This window comes from Ahaetulla prasina, chromosome 1, assembly GCF_028640845.1.
Source record: "Ahaetulla prasina isolate Xishuangbanna chromosome 1, ASM2864084v1, whole genome shotgun sequence".
Lineage (NCBI taxonomy): Eukaryota > Metazoa > Chordata > Lepidosauria > Squamata > Colubridae > Ahaetulla > Ahaetulla prasina.
This window is the reverse complement of record NC_080539.1, coordinates 184,532,412-184,550,127: the sequence shown is the minus strand read 5'-3', so window position 1 is coordinate 184,550,127 and position 17,716 is coordinate 184,532,412. Positions and strand designations below refer to the sequence as shown.

The following is a 17,716-nucleotide window of genomic DNA, read 5'->3' as shown; positions in this document are numbered from 1 at the left end:
TTAGAAGTAAATAACAGAAAATTATTAAATATGCCAGAGAGTGAAAATACCCCTCTACCTAGCCTTTCCCCTAGGCTGGCTCAAAGCTAATAACAATTCCTTGGGGACTAGGGTTGCTTTTGTTGCCCCCTTTCCTCAGATTCTCAACTTTTTTTAATGTTTCACAGCATTATGAGGACCCAAATTGTTGGAGGCAATATGCTGACTCTAAATTGCTTAAAGAGGGCTACAAAGCACTGTGAAGTGGTGTATAAGTGCTGTTGCTATTGCTATTCTTTATGGGATGTGATAGTTCACTGTCTGAAGGCCAAACTTGACACAGTAGAGATAATATGCCTCAGACTAATGCTTGAGGTCAGAGGCATGGCACTCTGCTACATGAAGCATCTGGTGAGGCTGATATGTTTTGACCAGGTGCCTCACCTCAAAGTAGGGGTGAAATCCAGCAGGTTCTGAAGGTTCTGGAGAACCGGTAGCAGAAATTTTGAATAGTTCGGAGAACTGGCAAATACCACTCTGGCTGGCCCCAGAGGGGGGTGGGAATGGAAATTTTGCAATATCCTTCCCCCAGGAGTGGGGAGGGAATGGAGATTTTGCAGTATTCTTCCCCTGCCATGCCCACCAACCATGCCCACAGAACCGGTAGTAAAAAATTTGAATTTCACCATTGCCTCAAAGGATGGGACTTTTGTGCTGCAAACGTAGAGAAGTCACTATTTTGGAACCTACTAATGGGTTTGGTTGAAATTTATGTTCAACCCAGAGCTTTTCTTAATGACCCACTGAAGCAAGGCACTCTTTCCTAAGTATTGCACCCCTCAGCTGTTGACTTTTTGTAATATTCATACTACAAATGTGTTGAGAAATCTAATTAGGTCTGGTTGTTTCTAGCTGAAATTGGAAAATGGGATGACAAAAGTTAACTGCCACAAGCTCATTTTTGATGTTGGAATGGTATCTAGGTTAACTTTCCATTTCTGTTCAACTTTTGAATTACTGTCATAGATAGTTCACCACCATCACTTTTTTTAACTAAAAAGACATCTTTTTCTTTTCAGCTTTCTTACAACCTTAAACTAGCCTACTCCACATTATTTCAAATGTAATTATAGACTTGATTTTGGGAACAGTGATATGGTGCTGACAATTTTATTTTCATTTCTTTTCCTAATAAATACCTGGTTTAGCAAAGGGGGAAAAAGTCCCGATACGTCACGTGACGCCTCTGTGACGTGAGTTTAACACCCCTGCTCTAGAGTTTAGTGAGATCATTGACAATAATCTAGCTGGAAAGTAACTAGTACTGCTGATTACAGGTGCCTACTCCTATGGAGAACATCTATAGATTACAGAAAAGACGAAGGGAGTTGAAGGACCAAACCCATCACAATGCAACAACAGATTCAGAACTGTCGGAGTTGGAAGGCAAAGTGGCTTTTACTGTGTCTGAAGTACAACACAGAGAGACTGAGGTAAATCCCTGTTGTCTTTTCCTAAAAGGCTGCTTGGGTTGACTTCTAAGCAAGAATTCTCCAGAAAATTATCCCATACAAAAAGTGAACCCATACACACACACACACACACACGGAATACAGTACAACCTTACTGGACATCCGGGGGCTAGTTAGCCATATATTTTCATACAAATTGACTGAAGTGTTTTTATACAATGACTCAGTAAAAAGAAGCCATTTATTAATAGAATAGAAGCAACTTTGGTCTAAGATTATAAAAGGAGATTAAAATAAAATGCAGTTTCTTAAACCAAGAAAAATAAAATAAAGGTATTTCTCTTAATTAAGAGAGAAGATAAGTCACAATAGGAATTGATCTTGCCTAAACTTTATTCTGCAGGCTAGCTCAGCATAGTAATTTTGCCTCAGAAATCTGGGGACTCATTAATGAAGGCAGAGAATAATCAGTTCTGAGAAAAGTACTTTTTTTTTCACTGCTAGAACCTGACTGGTACATTATAATGAAATCAGGATGTAGTCTGTTAAAAAAAAGCCTGAGAAAGTCTGGAAAGCTATAGTCACATTACATAAAACATGGCATGCTTGTTCCATTTATTATTTTCTATAACACTTATATAATTGAAGACAATTATCCCCAGATTCCAGTTTATTGGCATGTCGAGTACCAAATGAAATAGTGCTATTGCTGACTTAAATTAGGGATAGATGTTTGCCTTGCCATGTGTGCATACAGTACAACCATGTATTTGGTTGTATGCTAGGAAAAAGTCCAGTTGCCTTTATGATGGAATGATGTGCTACTTCCTATAAAGGTGTCTGATATAGAATCTCGAATTGCTGCACTGAGTGCTGCTGGGTTGAGAGTTAAAGCAGTGGAAAGGCCTAAGAAAAAAAGAAGCATCCAGGTGAGCATACCTGAATTTTACAAAAAAAAGCAATGATGTGCCTTAATGAAATTGTATGGTCTCTGAATTCACGTTTATAATTATAAAAAGTCGAGGAGATATGAATACTGCCCCTCTAAGCAAAGCATGAATTCTAAGTACTCTTAATAGGCAGCAAATCTCATTTGTTGATTGTATTATTTTATTATTTCTGTGTTTATTATCTGGTATCTATATCTTGAGGATACTTGAGGATGTAATAAAGGACTCTGCTCTTTCTTAGTCTTTAGTTTGCCTTTTTAATAGTTTATAGACTAGGTTTTTTTTTCTGTGTATCTAATCTGTTAGAATGCCAGGCCTCTAGGAACTCGCTTATATTTTTGGATTTCACTTGATCTAAAATGGCTATAGTCGACTTGGTGGTTAAATTGGTCCATGTATCCAGTTATAAAATTCCAGCATGTGTTCTGGCTGCCAACTAAGTGTGTTTTATAATCCTCTGCCTGTTTGTCCTACACAGTAGCTTTCACAGTCAGCGCATTCTATGCTGTAAATAATTTCACTTCATGTTTGTTTAAAATATTTTGGAAGGATTTTGTTGGTTTGTGGGCTACTTTGATACTTTGCAGTTGACGTAATCTGCTGGTAATTTTTGAGATATTTTTACTGTATGGAAGATTTACTCTTTGTATGGGTTGTGGTGGTTGTGTTCTAGTTGGTTGCATTGAAAAGCACTTTTAATAATGTGAGTACCCAATATAATGGGTACCCATTTCATTGAAGGATACTATAAAGGTTGTCTTATTCTTTCTCTTCGGAGTTCTTGGAATATACAGACAAGCCTGGATATTCAGGATTGTCTGAAAGCCCTCTTATGTTGGGCAGCTGGATTGTTGCTCTGGCAATGCAGCACTTGGTTTATTTATATTGCTTTTCAATATACCTGAATATGAAGTCTATCATTATTACCTTGTTTGATGAGAATATATAGGAATGGTAGTCTGTTATTATTTTCTTCCCTTATAAATTTGATTCTATTAAAGACTGATTTTGTTTTAAGTATTTGGTTATGACAAAAAATAATGCCCACCTAACAAATTCACATTTGGAGTTATTTTTGGAGGACTATTATTTTTGGACACTGCTTAATTGTTTCTGATATAATATAATATAATATAATATAATATAATATAATATAATATAATATAATATAATATAATATAATATAATATAATATAATATAATATAATATAATAATATAATAATATCATATAATATAATATAATATAATATAATATAATATAATATAATATAATATAATATAATATAATTATAATATAATATAATATAATATAATATAATTAATATAATATAATATAATTAATATAATATAATATAATTAATATAATATAATTAATATAATATAAATAATATATAATATAATATAATATAATATAATATAATATAATATAATATATTCTATCATATCGCAAGATCTAAAATGGACAGCTAACATCAAAAACATCATTAAAAAAGGGACTTCCGGTGGCTCCGCTTCGTTAATGGCGGGCTATCTCAGTCCGCCAGTTCTGTGTGATTCTGTAGAGCTGTTTAGACAGCGTTAATCTGCTGTCAACAGCTTGTAAATATCTGCCCTCGGGCAAAGAGGGGGAGGTGAGCATTCGGGCTGAAGTAGAGCCCCCAAGGAAAGCCCCAGAATGATTTCTGGTGGTTTGTTGGGAACGCTCCTTCTATAGCTCGAAAAAAGCTCCAGAATCCAGAACGCTTCTGCAAATGGCAGAACAAAACGCAGCGTCCATCTCCGTGACTGAAAAGGATTACTGAGGATTGCTAACACGGAAAGAGCTGAAAACAGGAGTGCTGGCATTTGATCGTAAGATGATTTTAACTCCCTGACAGAGAAGGTATTCGTATTCAAGAGTGGAGATGATGAAAGATGGCGTTTTGTGTCTTGAAAATGAAAGCTAAGCTAAGCGAAAGCTAAGGAAATGCTGATTACAATTGCTGGCGTGGAACCTTTAAGAAGAATATAACAAGATTTATTTATTTTTTATTTTTTTTTATTTTTTATTGAGTTTTTTAAAAAAAACAAAAACATTTTTCCCCCTTTTTTTCCCCCTCCCTCCCCAAAAAAAACAAAAAAAAGACGCCCCCCTCCCTCCCCCACCCCCCGGCTTCCCGGGTCAATCACAAGGTAAAGTTATACATAAACCAAACATAGAATAAAATTTTCCCTTCCAATCCAAATAACCACATCCAAAACTTTTCGTCTCCCAACCCCCTCCCCATTACATAAAATAACTTTCTAATTATTCAAAGGCAATCTGATATTTCTTAATCTGATATCTGTTTTGTAGATAATCAATCCATTTTTTCCATTCAATTAAATATCTTTCCTGCGTATTGTCTTTTAAAAACGCTGAGATTTTAGCCATCTCAGCCAAATTAATAACTTTCAATATCCATTCTTCTATTGTAGGTATCTCTTCTTTCTTCCAGTATTGTCCAATCAATAGTCTTGCTGCTGTTATTAAGTTCAGAATCAATTTAGTCTCAATCCCTGTACAATCCGTTATAATTCCCAAAAGGAAAAATTGTGGCTCTAGTTGATGTCAGGGTAATTGAAGTCCCCCATTACTATTGTAGTGTGTTTCCTACATATATTTGTTAATTGGTTAGCAAAAAGTACATCTATTTTTTCTGCTTGGTTGGGTGGCCTGTAGTATACACCTATGGCAATGTCATTCTTTCTTTCTTTTATATTGATCCATATGCATTCTAGGAGGTTTTCGTTCTTTGGTTTTATGCATTTCTGTAGCAATGTAGTGGTCCTTTATATACAATGCAACTCCACCTCCTCTTTTATGGGGTCTGAGTTTTTTGAACAATTTGTATCCTATTAGTATGTTCTAGCCATGGGTTTCATCCCACCAAGTTTCTGTGCTTGCAACTATATCATATCTACCCCCATATATTAATAATTTGAATTCACCCTGTTTGTTCTCCAAATTTTCTGCATTTGTATATAGGCACTTGAGATCTTTATGTCTGACTCTGAGTATGCTTCCTATTACTCCTATTTGGTGTTTGAGTTTGTCTTTCTTTCCATCCCTCCTTACCTCTTTATTTGACTTGTTTTCTATGGGAGTTTTCTAGGGGAATTAGTTCCTGGAGATTCTAAAGATTGGTCACCCTCCCCCCCATAATTTTAGTTTAAAGCCGTCCTGATAAATAGAGCTAGTCATTTTCCAAAAACATTCTTCCCAGTCTTTGTGAGGTGCAGCCCATCTCTTGCCAAAAGCCCATCATGGATGTAGTGCAGGCCCTGGTCTAGGAATCCAAAGGTTTTTTGGTGACACCAACCCTTTAGCCAGTGGTTCACCTCTAGAATCCTTTGTTCTCTTACTGGATGTTGACCTTTCATTGGCAGTACAGAGGAAAAAACTATTTGTGCACCTAACTCCTTAACTTTCTTGCCTAGCTGCTTGTAATCACTCAATATTGTTTTCAAGTCCCTTTTTGTGTCATTCGTCCCTACATGTAGTAGTAGAAAAGGATAGTAATCTGTGAGTTTTATTATTTTGGTTAGGTTCTCAGCTCTTTGATTTTTGCTCCAGGGAGACAACATACCTTTCTGGGTTGACTGTCTGGTCTACAGACAGCTGGTTCTGTTCCCATGAAAATTGAATCTCCTATTACCAACACTCCTTTTTTTTTTCTCCCCCTAAGGAGGTTTAGAGTATTTTTCTACCTATCGCAGAAGCACTTGGTGGTGCTACTTTTTTAGGGATATTTTCTAGATGTCTGCATGTTTCCTTCCAGAGAAATGTAAGTATTTTTCTTGTTCAACACTTCATTAGTGTTTTTTTTTAATGTGTTCCGCTCTATGCATGAGAACTGTCATTCAGCCTTTGTCTGCTGGCTTTTGGTCCTTCTGTAATATTTTTTATGGCTAGAGAAGAGCAGTTTGCTTTAAGATCATTCTGTTTTTGTGTTGCTTTGGTCAGAACTAGGATTTTGGATGCATTTTCTTGGATCTCATTTGAGAGTTTAGGTATTCTGAATGCTGTTTCTAATGCTGTGAAGAATTTACAACAATATGCTACTTTACAAAGTGACAGAACAAACATATATATGCCCTGGGGGAATGACAACACTATAAATTCAGGAAAGATTGGAGTAGGAGAAGATGGAAAAAAAGGAGGAATGCAAACTACTGAATAACCTGTACTTAAAGGGAGCAAAGGAGATAGAGAAGAGTCCTGGCAAATGGAAGGTTTCATGGGTAAAAATAAAATCAGTTAGCATAAATTGATCTGAAGCACTTTTTAAAGAGCACTACAGTATTACTGCTAATAACTCCATAATGGATCATTTCTTGGTCATGAATCTTAAACCATTACATATAATGTACTGTAGGAATTAATAAATAAAGTCCACTAGTAAAAATTTGTTACTGAACTGAATAGCAGAGAAAATTAGAAAGTAAAGAGATTAGATAAAGGGTTCAAGCCAGAGAATTCTGGTAGAGTGGCCTCAGATATTCTTTCTTCTTCATTATAAATTCAGTTGTATCTTACATTTAGCCTTTCTAAGTGGCTGTTTTGTCACTTTTGAATGAATTAGCCCTATGTATGCAAAGCGGGTACATACTCAACTAACTATTTTCTTACCACCTGACTATCATAAATCAAATAAATGTTTTTCATATCCTTCATTCCAAGGATTTAACCTTCAGCCTCCCAGGAATGCATATAATTCTATAGAGGACTCAAACTTTATTGATACAGTATCATGAGATGATTTGAAAATATGTGCAAGTACAAGATGAGAAATGGCAACGATGGAAACTGACATTTAGCCAAAGAAAATTTTCCCCAATTTTAAAATCTTGGGTGACTTCAGGACAAGAGACAAGCACATTTTTTCCTAGGCTCATTTTTTGAAACAAATACCTCGACTTGCTCTGAAATCTACAAGGATTGCCTAGTTAATTTTGAAGTCGTAAAAGTTGAAACTCAGATAACCATAGCTTTTGCCATTTTTAAAATTTCATTGCATGATTTTTCTAACATCACCGTCTGTCAGGCTGCCTCTGATTATAACTAGGAAAGAATACACCTTGACTTCATTTGCAATAAAGAAAAGTACTTTTACTAATTACAGTCTGGATAGCAGCAGTGCAAAGTTGGATCTGAGACAAAATATGGCTAACATATCATATCCCCCCATTTGTCCCTCCTCCTTCAGGAGGTCAGGCTGGTCTGGTCCAATGCCAGCTCCTTCTCGGCCCCCCGTGGTAATCTTCCTCCGCCGGTCTCTAGCTGTCAATCATCTTAGGAATGCAGTATCTGTTGGAAAAGCACACGCTCTTAACATTCAGCCGTTAATCACCCCTCCCCCATTGTTATGTCAGCCGACACTCTTAATAGGCCCCTTTCCCTTACCCTATATGGTGCAATGATACATCTCATTTCCTTAACTATTTTACATTACAGAAAGAAGCATTTCACATTCTATCTACTGAATATAAATTGTACAAAAATTATGCGAAGATTGGAGTGGAGGCTGACACCGTTAGCCAATGATAGTAGTGAAAATGCTGATCATCTATCATGTATGCCAATAGACCATGCTTAATTAAGACTACATACTTAAAATATAGATGGAAAAATAACATTTACCAAGTAAAATTCACAAAAGATCAAAATATAAATCCTGTTTTAAATTTGTACAGACTTCTACATGATATTGAAGCTGGAGAAGCAGAAACATAAATCTCTGAAACTGGGATCTACAAATCAAACCGTGTTCTAGAAATTCAAATACTAGTTTTCAAAACCTCTCTTTCAATACTTACTGATGGTGCTTAGTGGTAGACATGATCCTGTAGTCCTAAGAAATATTTCTCTTGGCCTTTCTGGTATGACATTAATGACTGCATTTTGCAAATGGCATTTTGATGCAAATAATTGGCTAAGTGGTGTACAGTTGGAGAGTTGAGGGGAGAAACAGGATATTCAGCTTCTTTAAAAAAGTCTAATCCATATAGAAGAAATATTTTACTGAACTTCATTTACTTAATGAATTAATGCAAGCAAATGAGTACATCAGCAAAATAGATTAATTATCCACAAAATAAATGATTGAACTGGCATTTATTTGTGGGCCAAAATGCTGTCCTGCTGAAGAAAGTTGCAATGGGGGAAAATATAGCCAATCCTTATTTACATGTTAACAAGATTTTATTCTTTTTAGGTCATGTCTGTGTCCCATGTGTTGAGGAAGAAATTCAGTACTTCTCATGAAACTGCAAGTAAGACTTTTGCTCATTTATGCAAGAAGAAAAATGCTTAGTTGATTGGCAGCCTCTGCCTAATAATAGTTGCCTTGGTTAAAAGCAGAGTTGAGTCACTTTCTGCATGTGTGCATACCTGGAATGTATGGATCAATTTTACAATGTCATTTTCATACATATTCAGCTACCCTGTTTCCCCCCAAATAAGACATCCCCTGATAATAAGCCCAATCGGGCTTTTGAGTGCATGGCAATAAGGCCAAGCACTTATTTCAGGGTTCAAAAAATATAAGACAGGGTCTTATTTTCAGGGAGACACAGTATTACTCTTCCAGAATTTCTGCATCATGCTGAAAGGGTCTTGAAGACAATTCTTTTATTTCAGTCATCCTGCACTCTGCTGCCACTCACCCCTGTCTCAACCTGCTGTCCCCAACTGACCTTTGCTGTTTTCTTCCTCCCACTGCTGAGGCCCGACTGGCAGAAGAAGCTGCTGGACCTTTGCATGGCCTCAACATCAGTGGGAGAAAGGGCACTTGGGGGCTGGTGGGGGGCAGCGGAGGGTAGATGGCAGTGGTAGAATGCAGGCAACTGAAAGGGTAGAGTTGGTGAGGGGGAATCAAGCAACCTCTATGATCATAAATGTGGGCAGGCTGCCAAATGCCCAAATTTTAATTATGTGACTACAACAATAATTTCATTCAGCGCTTTGGTCATTGATCAAGTAGTCATTAAGTGAGGACCTTTTGTTCTTCCAGGTGTATTTTCAACAGATATTAATATAGATAATCCTTCAGCAACATTTGCAGTAATGATGGCAATGAAAAAGTAACTTTGTGGTCAATGCTCGCATTAATAATCTTTGCAGATCTGGAAAGGAAAGGAGAGCTGAAGAAGATCATAAGCACACTTGCAGTTTCACTCAGCAACTGCTTCACTTGATGACCAAATTGCCAGTCCCAGCTGTGGTGCTAAATGAAGACTACCTATATATAAAAGACAACTTCATAGATTATTATATGTAATTATAAGTACCTGCCTCAGTTAACCCCTCAGGAAAGTAGGACTCTTGAATTCATCAAGTTGAATCAAAAGAACTTTTACTGAGAGAAAATGATTGCAGACGAGCAAGGCAAATCTGAAAAAGCCTGTGCGAAGCAAACAGCATTCTTTCATTTCCCAAAACCCAAACCACCTGTCAGCTGTCCAGCTAGTGAATCCAAATCAGGAATTCTTGGGTCATTGTTCTTCCCAAAAAGTAAACTTTATTGAATATACTATATTGGCACAGTAGAAGCGAAACCAGTTCTAAAATTCCCGTGCGAAAACCCACATAGTTAAATTTGATTTTCCCCGTTGGCCATCCCCTTCAGTTCATTGTGTTGTCCAATCAAATGAGTTCCTCTTGTTATGGGAACAGCCTGCCTCATTCAAACACCTGCGCGGCATGACCTTGGAGGCAGCAGGGTCTCATGATCTACAAATGGGTTAGGGTTGGCATTCCATTCCCCCTCCCAGACATTCCAACCACTTCCCTCCTGATCGTTGTCAAGCAGAGAATGAAGAAATAACTGGGCAAAAGAACAATCTACTCTTGACATGCCAACCTCCAGGAAAAAGGATGCATCTGTAATACATGTAAACATATATAATCATAAGCAATCCCCCCATTGTACAAATTATTCATTTCACTTGGGCCAGTTAGGGTATCTAGAATGAAAGCTTTTTTACCAGCTTAGCTACTCTAACATCTGTTGCTGATATCTACTCTGCATCTGTTACAGGGTAGCCTCTCCACTGCACAAGGTACTGCAATTTCCCCTTGTGGAGTCTAGAATCCAGTACATCCTTAATTTCGTAATGCTCTTCCCCTTTATGAGGACTGGGCGCAGAGGAGGCACCCCAACCGGCCTCAGTTTAGAATCTCAGAACGGATTTAACAGGCTGCAATGAAACACTGGGTGGACCCACCTAATACTTCTTGGCATCTGAAGTTCCTGGTTAATAATCTGCACAATGGGAAATAGGCCTATATACATTGAACCCAACTTCTTGCAGGGCTGTCTTAAGTTTAAATATTTTGTGGACAGGTACATTTTTATCTCTCATCTTAAACTCTCTTTGTGGGGCCCTCTTTCAGTCTGCTTGTTTTTTGTGGCTCTCCCTTGCTTTCTCTAGTGCCCTGCACACCGTAACCCATGTGCCTTTTAGAGTATCCACCCATTCAGCTAATGTTGCTGAGGATGGGGTTTTCTGGGGAAGCTTCGGCATGGCTGTGAATTTAACCTCCGTTGCCACCTTGAAAGGGATAAACCCAGTACTACTATGCACAGAATTGTTGTATGCCACCTTGGCAAATGGCAGCAGCTCAGCTCAATTAGCCTGCTAATAGTTTATGCAGCATCTTAACTATTGTTCCACCATTGAGTTAGCTCACTCTGCCACCCCACTAGTACTAGGATGGAAGGCAGAGCTAAGCCCTTGAGAGGAACCTATTAAGTTTAAAAAATTCCTACCAGAATTTTGCAGTGAATTGTATTCCCTGATTTGAGATAATCTGTTTTAGGAACCCTTGCAGCCTGTAGATGTAGTAATAGAACTGAACAAATAGTTTTGCTAAGGTTGTTTTAAATAGTTCTGCTGAAGGATGTTTTGGGCACAGTATGAAATGTGCCTGTTTTGAGAACAGGTCAACAACCGTCCATATTTCAGTACTTTCAGGCAGCTCAACTATGAAATCCATGGCTATCTCCTCCCACGGTGTACTCAGCTTTGCCATAGGTTTCCTTGCCAAGCACTTCATAGATGTGCATACAAGGCAGCTCGTCACATAGGCTTCTATGTCCTTTTTCATCCTCAGCCACCAAAATTCTCTTTACAAAGTGCAGGATTTTTACGAACCCAAAGTGCCCTGCTGGCTGTGCCTCATGGCTCCTCTGTAGAACCAAAACTCTCTGGCTGGCTGGGACATACACTTTAATCCCTTTCCCCGCTAAGCCTTGTTTCAGCATCAAGTCATTCTTATGTTTTTTAAACCAATCATTCCCCCTATCCCCAGGGCTTTTTTCAGATACTGGATCAACAAGTCTTCTCCAGGGGGAAGGGGTGGGGTTCTTGTGCTGGCGCTGCAAGCTGTTTGGAGGGGATGATGAAATTAACTATCTCTTCTTTAATGTTTCTATAATGAGGCAAGCATGAAAGTGCATCTGCAAGGAAATCCCCCCCCCCCACAGCAAATAGCACAAGGTAAAGTTGAACCAGTTAAAGTACTGACCTGCTTAGGGGACAATTTCATTGGGGCCTTCAGTGCTTCCAGATTCTTGTGGTCAGTTCAGACTTCAATTTGTTATCCTCTAAGAATTCCCAACAGGTGAGGAGAGTCCAGCAGACAGCATAAGCTTCCTTCTCCCAAATTGCCCACTGCCTCTTGGTGTTGGACAGCTGTGTAGGTGCAGGGTTGCAGTTCTCCCCTTCAATTTCTCTGCCATAGCACTGCCCCCATGGTCATGTCACTAAAGTCTGCCTGGATCATGAACGGCTTCTCTGGGTTTGGGTGTTTCAAGACTGGCTCAACGGCAAAAGATCTATTTAGCTTCTCAAATGCTGTTTGGCACTCAATAGTCCAAGAGTTGGCTTGGTTTGAGCTTCACCCCCTTTCCCGTTTTTAATAGGGCTATCTGTGCGAAGGTGGGAATGAATTGCCTATAGACGTTTGTGAACCCCAGGAAGCTCTACAGCTGTCTCCTGATCCATGGGACTTCCCATTTAAAATTGCTTTCACTTTCCCCAGGTCCATTTCCACTCCCTCCCTGGAGATGCGTTACCCTAGGTAATCTAAACTGGTTTTGTGAAAATCACATTTGGATAGCTTCACATATAGCTGAGCTTTAAGAAGCTTTTTTAGCACAGCCCTCACTAGCTTCATGTACTTTTCCATGCTCTCAGTGTAAATTAAAATGTCATTCAAGTAGAGAGGTACCCCCTTGTATAAGTGATCATGTAAGACCTCATTGATTAGTTGCATTAACACAGTTGGTGCCCTCTGTAACCCAAATGGCATCACCCCGAAGTGGTAGCACCCCGAGGGATAGTTGAACACTGTTTTCCACTCATCCCTCTCCCTGATTCTCACTTGGTAATAAGCTTCCCTGAAGTCCAGCTTAGTGAAGACTTTCCCCTTAGATAAGTAACCTAACATGTCCTTCATCAGGGGAGGGGTACACGTTTTCCACGCAAATACCATTAATACCCCTATAATCCATGCACATCCTCAGGGACCCATCTTTCTTTTCCTTGAAGAGTACAGGGACTGCCACCCGTAAATTAGCTGATTAGATAAAGCTCCTGGCCAAGTTCTTATCTATAAAATTTCTAAGTTCCTCATCTCTCTGGGCGTGGAATACATCCTTGGCTTTGGCAGTTTGGAGTTTTGCACCATCTCAATGGTGCAGTCTGTGGGCCGGTGGTGTGCAAGCACATCTAACTCCTTCTCACTAAACGCTTCAGCAAGATCCCAGCACTCTCTTGGAATAAGCAGCTCTAGCTTCTCTCTCTGTGTTAGTGTATTCGCTGGCTGCAGTTTCACTTTCCTAATTGCAGGCTCATGGCTAGCAGCTGGTGTTTTTCCCACTTCCTGCTGCTTAGCCGCTCTCCTTCTCATGTAACACTTGTTACTGTCCCAATCTACTGCCTGGTTCCACTTCTTCAGCCAGGCTAGCCCCAGGATCATAGTCTCAGTCATTCTTAGAGCCACAATAAAGTGAATAGTCTTTACAAGGTTCCCAAGCCTTAGGCTCACGGGATCCATTAAGCAGGTCACTGGCACCCCCTCTGTAAGAAAACTGTCTAGTTGTTCAAACCCCATGGGTCTTCTTAATATCCTGAGTCTGAACCCCAGCTTTTCCACCGTCAGCAAGCTGATTAGGCACCGGGCGCACCCTGAATCTAATAGGACCATGAGGATGCTCTTTACTCCCACTTGACACCACTTACCATTGGATTATCTTCCCCCTCACTGTCGCTCTCGTAAAATATTAGGCCAGGATTGTCGGGAGCCCTCTCGCTTGCTAGATTGGCGAGAGAACTCCATGGCTTGCTGTCCAACCCATGTCTTCTCCTTCAACTTTACCAGCAGCTTCTTTGCCTTTGCCCTGGTGGGAGCCCATGATGCAAACACTGAATGCAGAACGGGGCAGTCGGCTGCTCAGTGGCCTTCCTTCCCGCATTGGAAGCAGGCTCCGGGATTCGACAGGGCTTCTCCTTGGGGTCAGGAGGAGCATCTCCTTTTCCCCTGCAGGCTGCGGGGCACCTCCCAGCCATTTGGCAGGTTGACTCTTGTGCGCAACATGCTGTCAGTACTCTATCAGATCTAGCTCCATGTTAGTGGCCAGCTGATACCACACAGAGAGATAGGCAGTTGAGGTACAATTCTCAGTTCAGGCTATCCCAGAACTGGTAGACCAGCAGGGGCTCAAGCCATCTTCTCAGATGGGCTACCAGGCTGCAGAACTCTCATATGTATTGCGCAACCATTCGCTTCCCTTACTGAATAGAGAGGATCCTGGCCTCTGCTCAGTGGGCTGTCCTCAAATCTGTACCACATCTGTTGCACAAGGACGTCTACATTCATCAGCTCAGAGGCCTCCTCTTCGTAGAGCAACACCAGCCACTCTGCAGTGTCTCTTTCCAGGTTCATTGTAACCCCACTCACACAGGAGGGTTCTTCAGGATGCACCCCTCCATACCACTCCAAATAATTCCACACGAGTCATGAAGTAGGCTAGCCTTTCAGGCTGGCTGTCGAATTTTAACTTCAAGGGGAGAGGTTCAGTACTGCTGTACGTAGCCTGGTGGTAACCCCACCACCTATGGGACTGCCTGTGTGGGAGCTTACCGCTGCTTCTTGCTGTGCGGGTCCTAGCACTGCAGTTGGGCTTGATGCCATTGATTGTGGCTAAGGAGGGGATGGGGTAGCCAGCTGATTGGCAGCCCACACCCTAGCTCCCACTTCTGCCGGCCTCAGTGAGGGAAGGTCTCAGACCTCTAGCCCACCAAATTTCTCTCTGAACTGCTCCATCAAGGGGCTGCAATCGGGAACCACTGCTGGTTCCTGCCATTTAGCTGTTCTCTTGGCTTTCCACTTGCTTCCCCGGACCACCATAATTCCAGAGGGAATCAGTGGATGCTCTGCCTCCGCTGCCTTTACCATGCTGCTTGCCCACTGCCCTTTTTTCTGAGGGAGGGGGCTCCCGACGGTGCTCCTCCTTGGCACACGGGTGGCTGCTCCAGCTTCTCAGCTTCCTGTTTAGGGCGCACGCTGGCCAGTTGGTCCTCGAACCCACTTAGGTTGCTGTTAACACCTTCCAGAGAGGGCTTCTCTCAGCTTTGCCCTGCTATCCATCTTTTTGTCGGCCACCGACATCTTGATGTTGCAGCTCTCCTGGAGGGGTCCAAGTTGGCTGCAGTTGTGAGAGCTGGCTTAATGTCAGATGTCCAGCTAGCAAATCCAAATCAGGAATTCTTGGGTCATTGTTCTTCCCAAAAAGTAAACTTTATTGAATACACTATATTGGCACAGTAGAAGTGAAACCAGCTCTAAAGTTCCAGTACAAAAACCCACATAGTTAAACTTGATTTTCTCCATTGCCCATCCCCCTCAGTTCATGGTATTGTCCAATCGAATGAGTTCCTCTTGTTATGGGAACAGCCTGCCTTGTTCAAACACTTGTGCGTCGTGACCTTGGCAGCAGGGTATCACTGTCTGCAGACAGTCTTAGCATTCCATTTGCCCCCAGACATTCCAAGCACACCCTTCCCAATTCTTGTCAATCAGAGAGTGAAGAAGTAACTAGGTGAAAGAGTGAGCTACTCTTGATGCCAGCAGCCAGTGTGATGCTGCAAGGTTGCTATGGAAACTCTGAGATGCTAGGCAGATAACAGTTCACCCTCCAGGCACAACAGCCTTGAAGTCAGCTGGAACCTGAGAGGGAATCCGCTCCTTCTCTGAAGACATTCCACTTCCATAATTTCCAAGCAGTTACAGTCAAAGCAAAAGCATGCAAAAATGCCAGCAAGCCTCCTCCCCAACCTTCCAACAGAATGGCAGGACATGATGGTGGACCTCACAGTAATAAACTTGGGATAACTTATACCTGCGGAAAGTGGAATTAACTTGCTTAAAGGACTTTTATAGTTAAACAACTATCTGCTTAATAAAGTTTCAAGTATTTATTCCACAATTTTCTTTCCATACAGTTATTTATACCAGTCCCAAATGCCCCCATTTGATTAGCATACTCTCATTACTAGATGTAATCTACTAGGCAAATTTTAGGCTTGTGATGCCTCTGAAAATGATAAGAAATAATTGATTCTACCAGTCACTGAAGTAGCAGCAGACTTCCGCAGAGTTCTCCCATTTTATTTAAATTTAACATGTCTCTTAGAGTAGCCACATCTTGTAGTCAGAGCCATATGGAAGCAAAAAAGCAGGAATAAGGTGTGCCAGAAGCACTTCTGAATCTTTTTGAAGAATTCACACTTGTATAGAAAGGGATCTAGGAGTCTAATGGTCAACCATCTAAATCTGAACCAGTAGTGTGCTGCACTATGTGGGGACGGGGAGGTAGGTGAGTGGGGTGTTGAAGCAAAGAACAGAAATACAAGGTCCTCGCCTAATGAGAGTGCATTCCTTGACTAATGACCACAATTAGGACTACTGAAACTGCCATTGTTAAGTCACATGATGATTTGTCTAACAATTGCTTCACTTAGCGATATGAATTCCAGTCCAATTTAGGTCATTAATTGAAGACTACGTGTACTGGGTTTAGACTTTGCTTCTACTATGAATTGAGGGGGAAGGAGGACTTAGAAACTATTATTGATCACTCATTCAACTGCTACAGGAAGAAGGCAATAATTCGTACTTACATTGTAGAATTATTGCAAAGTTCACAAAATAATTTACAGTGCATTTTCTCACTATTAAAACAGTGCTACACATTGAACATGGAAATTTAAAAGAAAAAGAAAAATTGAATAGAAATCAAGAGTCATCAATGTAATTCTTATGGTAATACAATTTTTAATAACAAGCATTGATCACTAAGGCAAAAAAGATGTCATTAAATGGTTTAGATGTAATATTGTGTCCAAACTTGGAGTTAATGTGAATAAATGATAATGTGGGGAATGCTAAGTAATTCATAGAGATAAATTATCTTAAATATAGAAAAAAATTGTTGTCTAACTTGTACAGTACATTAAGAGTGTTGCAGGAAACTTACTTTTTACATGCTGATTTAATTATTATCCTAGAAGAGGTTTTGAACTTAAACATTCTCCTTCCATTTAAACATTGCATGTATACTTTGGTTCTTTCCCCATTCTTAGCTTTTAATACTAGCTAAATACGAATAATTTTATTGCAGCATCTTGCCATCTTTATTATTTTCTTTCACGTTTCAAGGCAAGGCTGAATCCTTTGCTAGGAACTCCTATTACAGAGGATCACTGACCCAACGAAATCCAAATGGAAGAAACAGAAAAACAGATCACATCTTTGCGGCAAGTATTCAGAATTTACTTCATGGTTTTCATCCCTACTGAGAATAGATAGCAGAATAAGGGTAACAACAAACGAATAGAGGAGTTAATTATCTTGAAATTCCAAATTCCAATAGAAGGCCACTGTTTTTTGTAGGAGAAAGATATATGGTCATTTATAAAGAGGAGGCTGTTATTAATACGAAAACACGTAAATTAGGCAGAATCTAGAATCAGACAAATGGAATAACAGCTAATAGCAATATAGCATGCTTTTGCATCAGGATAATCAGTCATATGATCTTATTATAATATTATATGCTATAATAATCATATATAATTATATAATCCCAAGTAATTCATGCAACCAGATAATTGCATCAACAATAACTTTATCTATTGGCTGATTTCTTATTTTAAAATTGAAATATAAAAGTAGCTAGCTAACCTACTTGACTGGCAATTTCACATCTCTCTCTTGCTCTCACTCT

General features: G+C 39.9%; 1 protein-coding gene across 9 annotated transcripts in view; it reads left to right on the top strand.

The window, feature by feature from the left end:
• The window catches only part of MLPH (melanophilin), a 135,687-nt gene that overhangs the window by 116,107 nt on the left and 1,864 nt on the right, over positions 1-17,716 (top strand). For 7 of the 9 annotated variants that reach the window (XM_058184814.1, XM_058184805.1, XM_058184788.1 and 4 more), the window contains 4 exons: positions 1,317-1,472; positions 2,288-2,380; positions 8,639-8,696; positions 17,149-17,246. In XM_058184814.1, the coding sequence (XP_058040797.1) occupies positions 1,317-1,472; positions 2,288-2,380; positions 8,639-8,696; positions 17,149-17,246 (405 nt within the window). The remainder of the gene's footprint in view (positions 1-1,316; positions 1,473-2,287; positions 2,381-8,638; positions 8,697-17,148; positions 17,247-17,716) is intronic. The other 2 variants (XM_058184797.1, XM_058184823.1) reach the window with 2 other exon arrangements.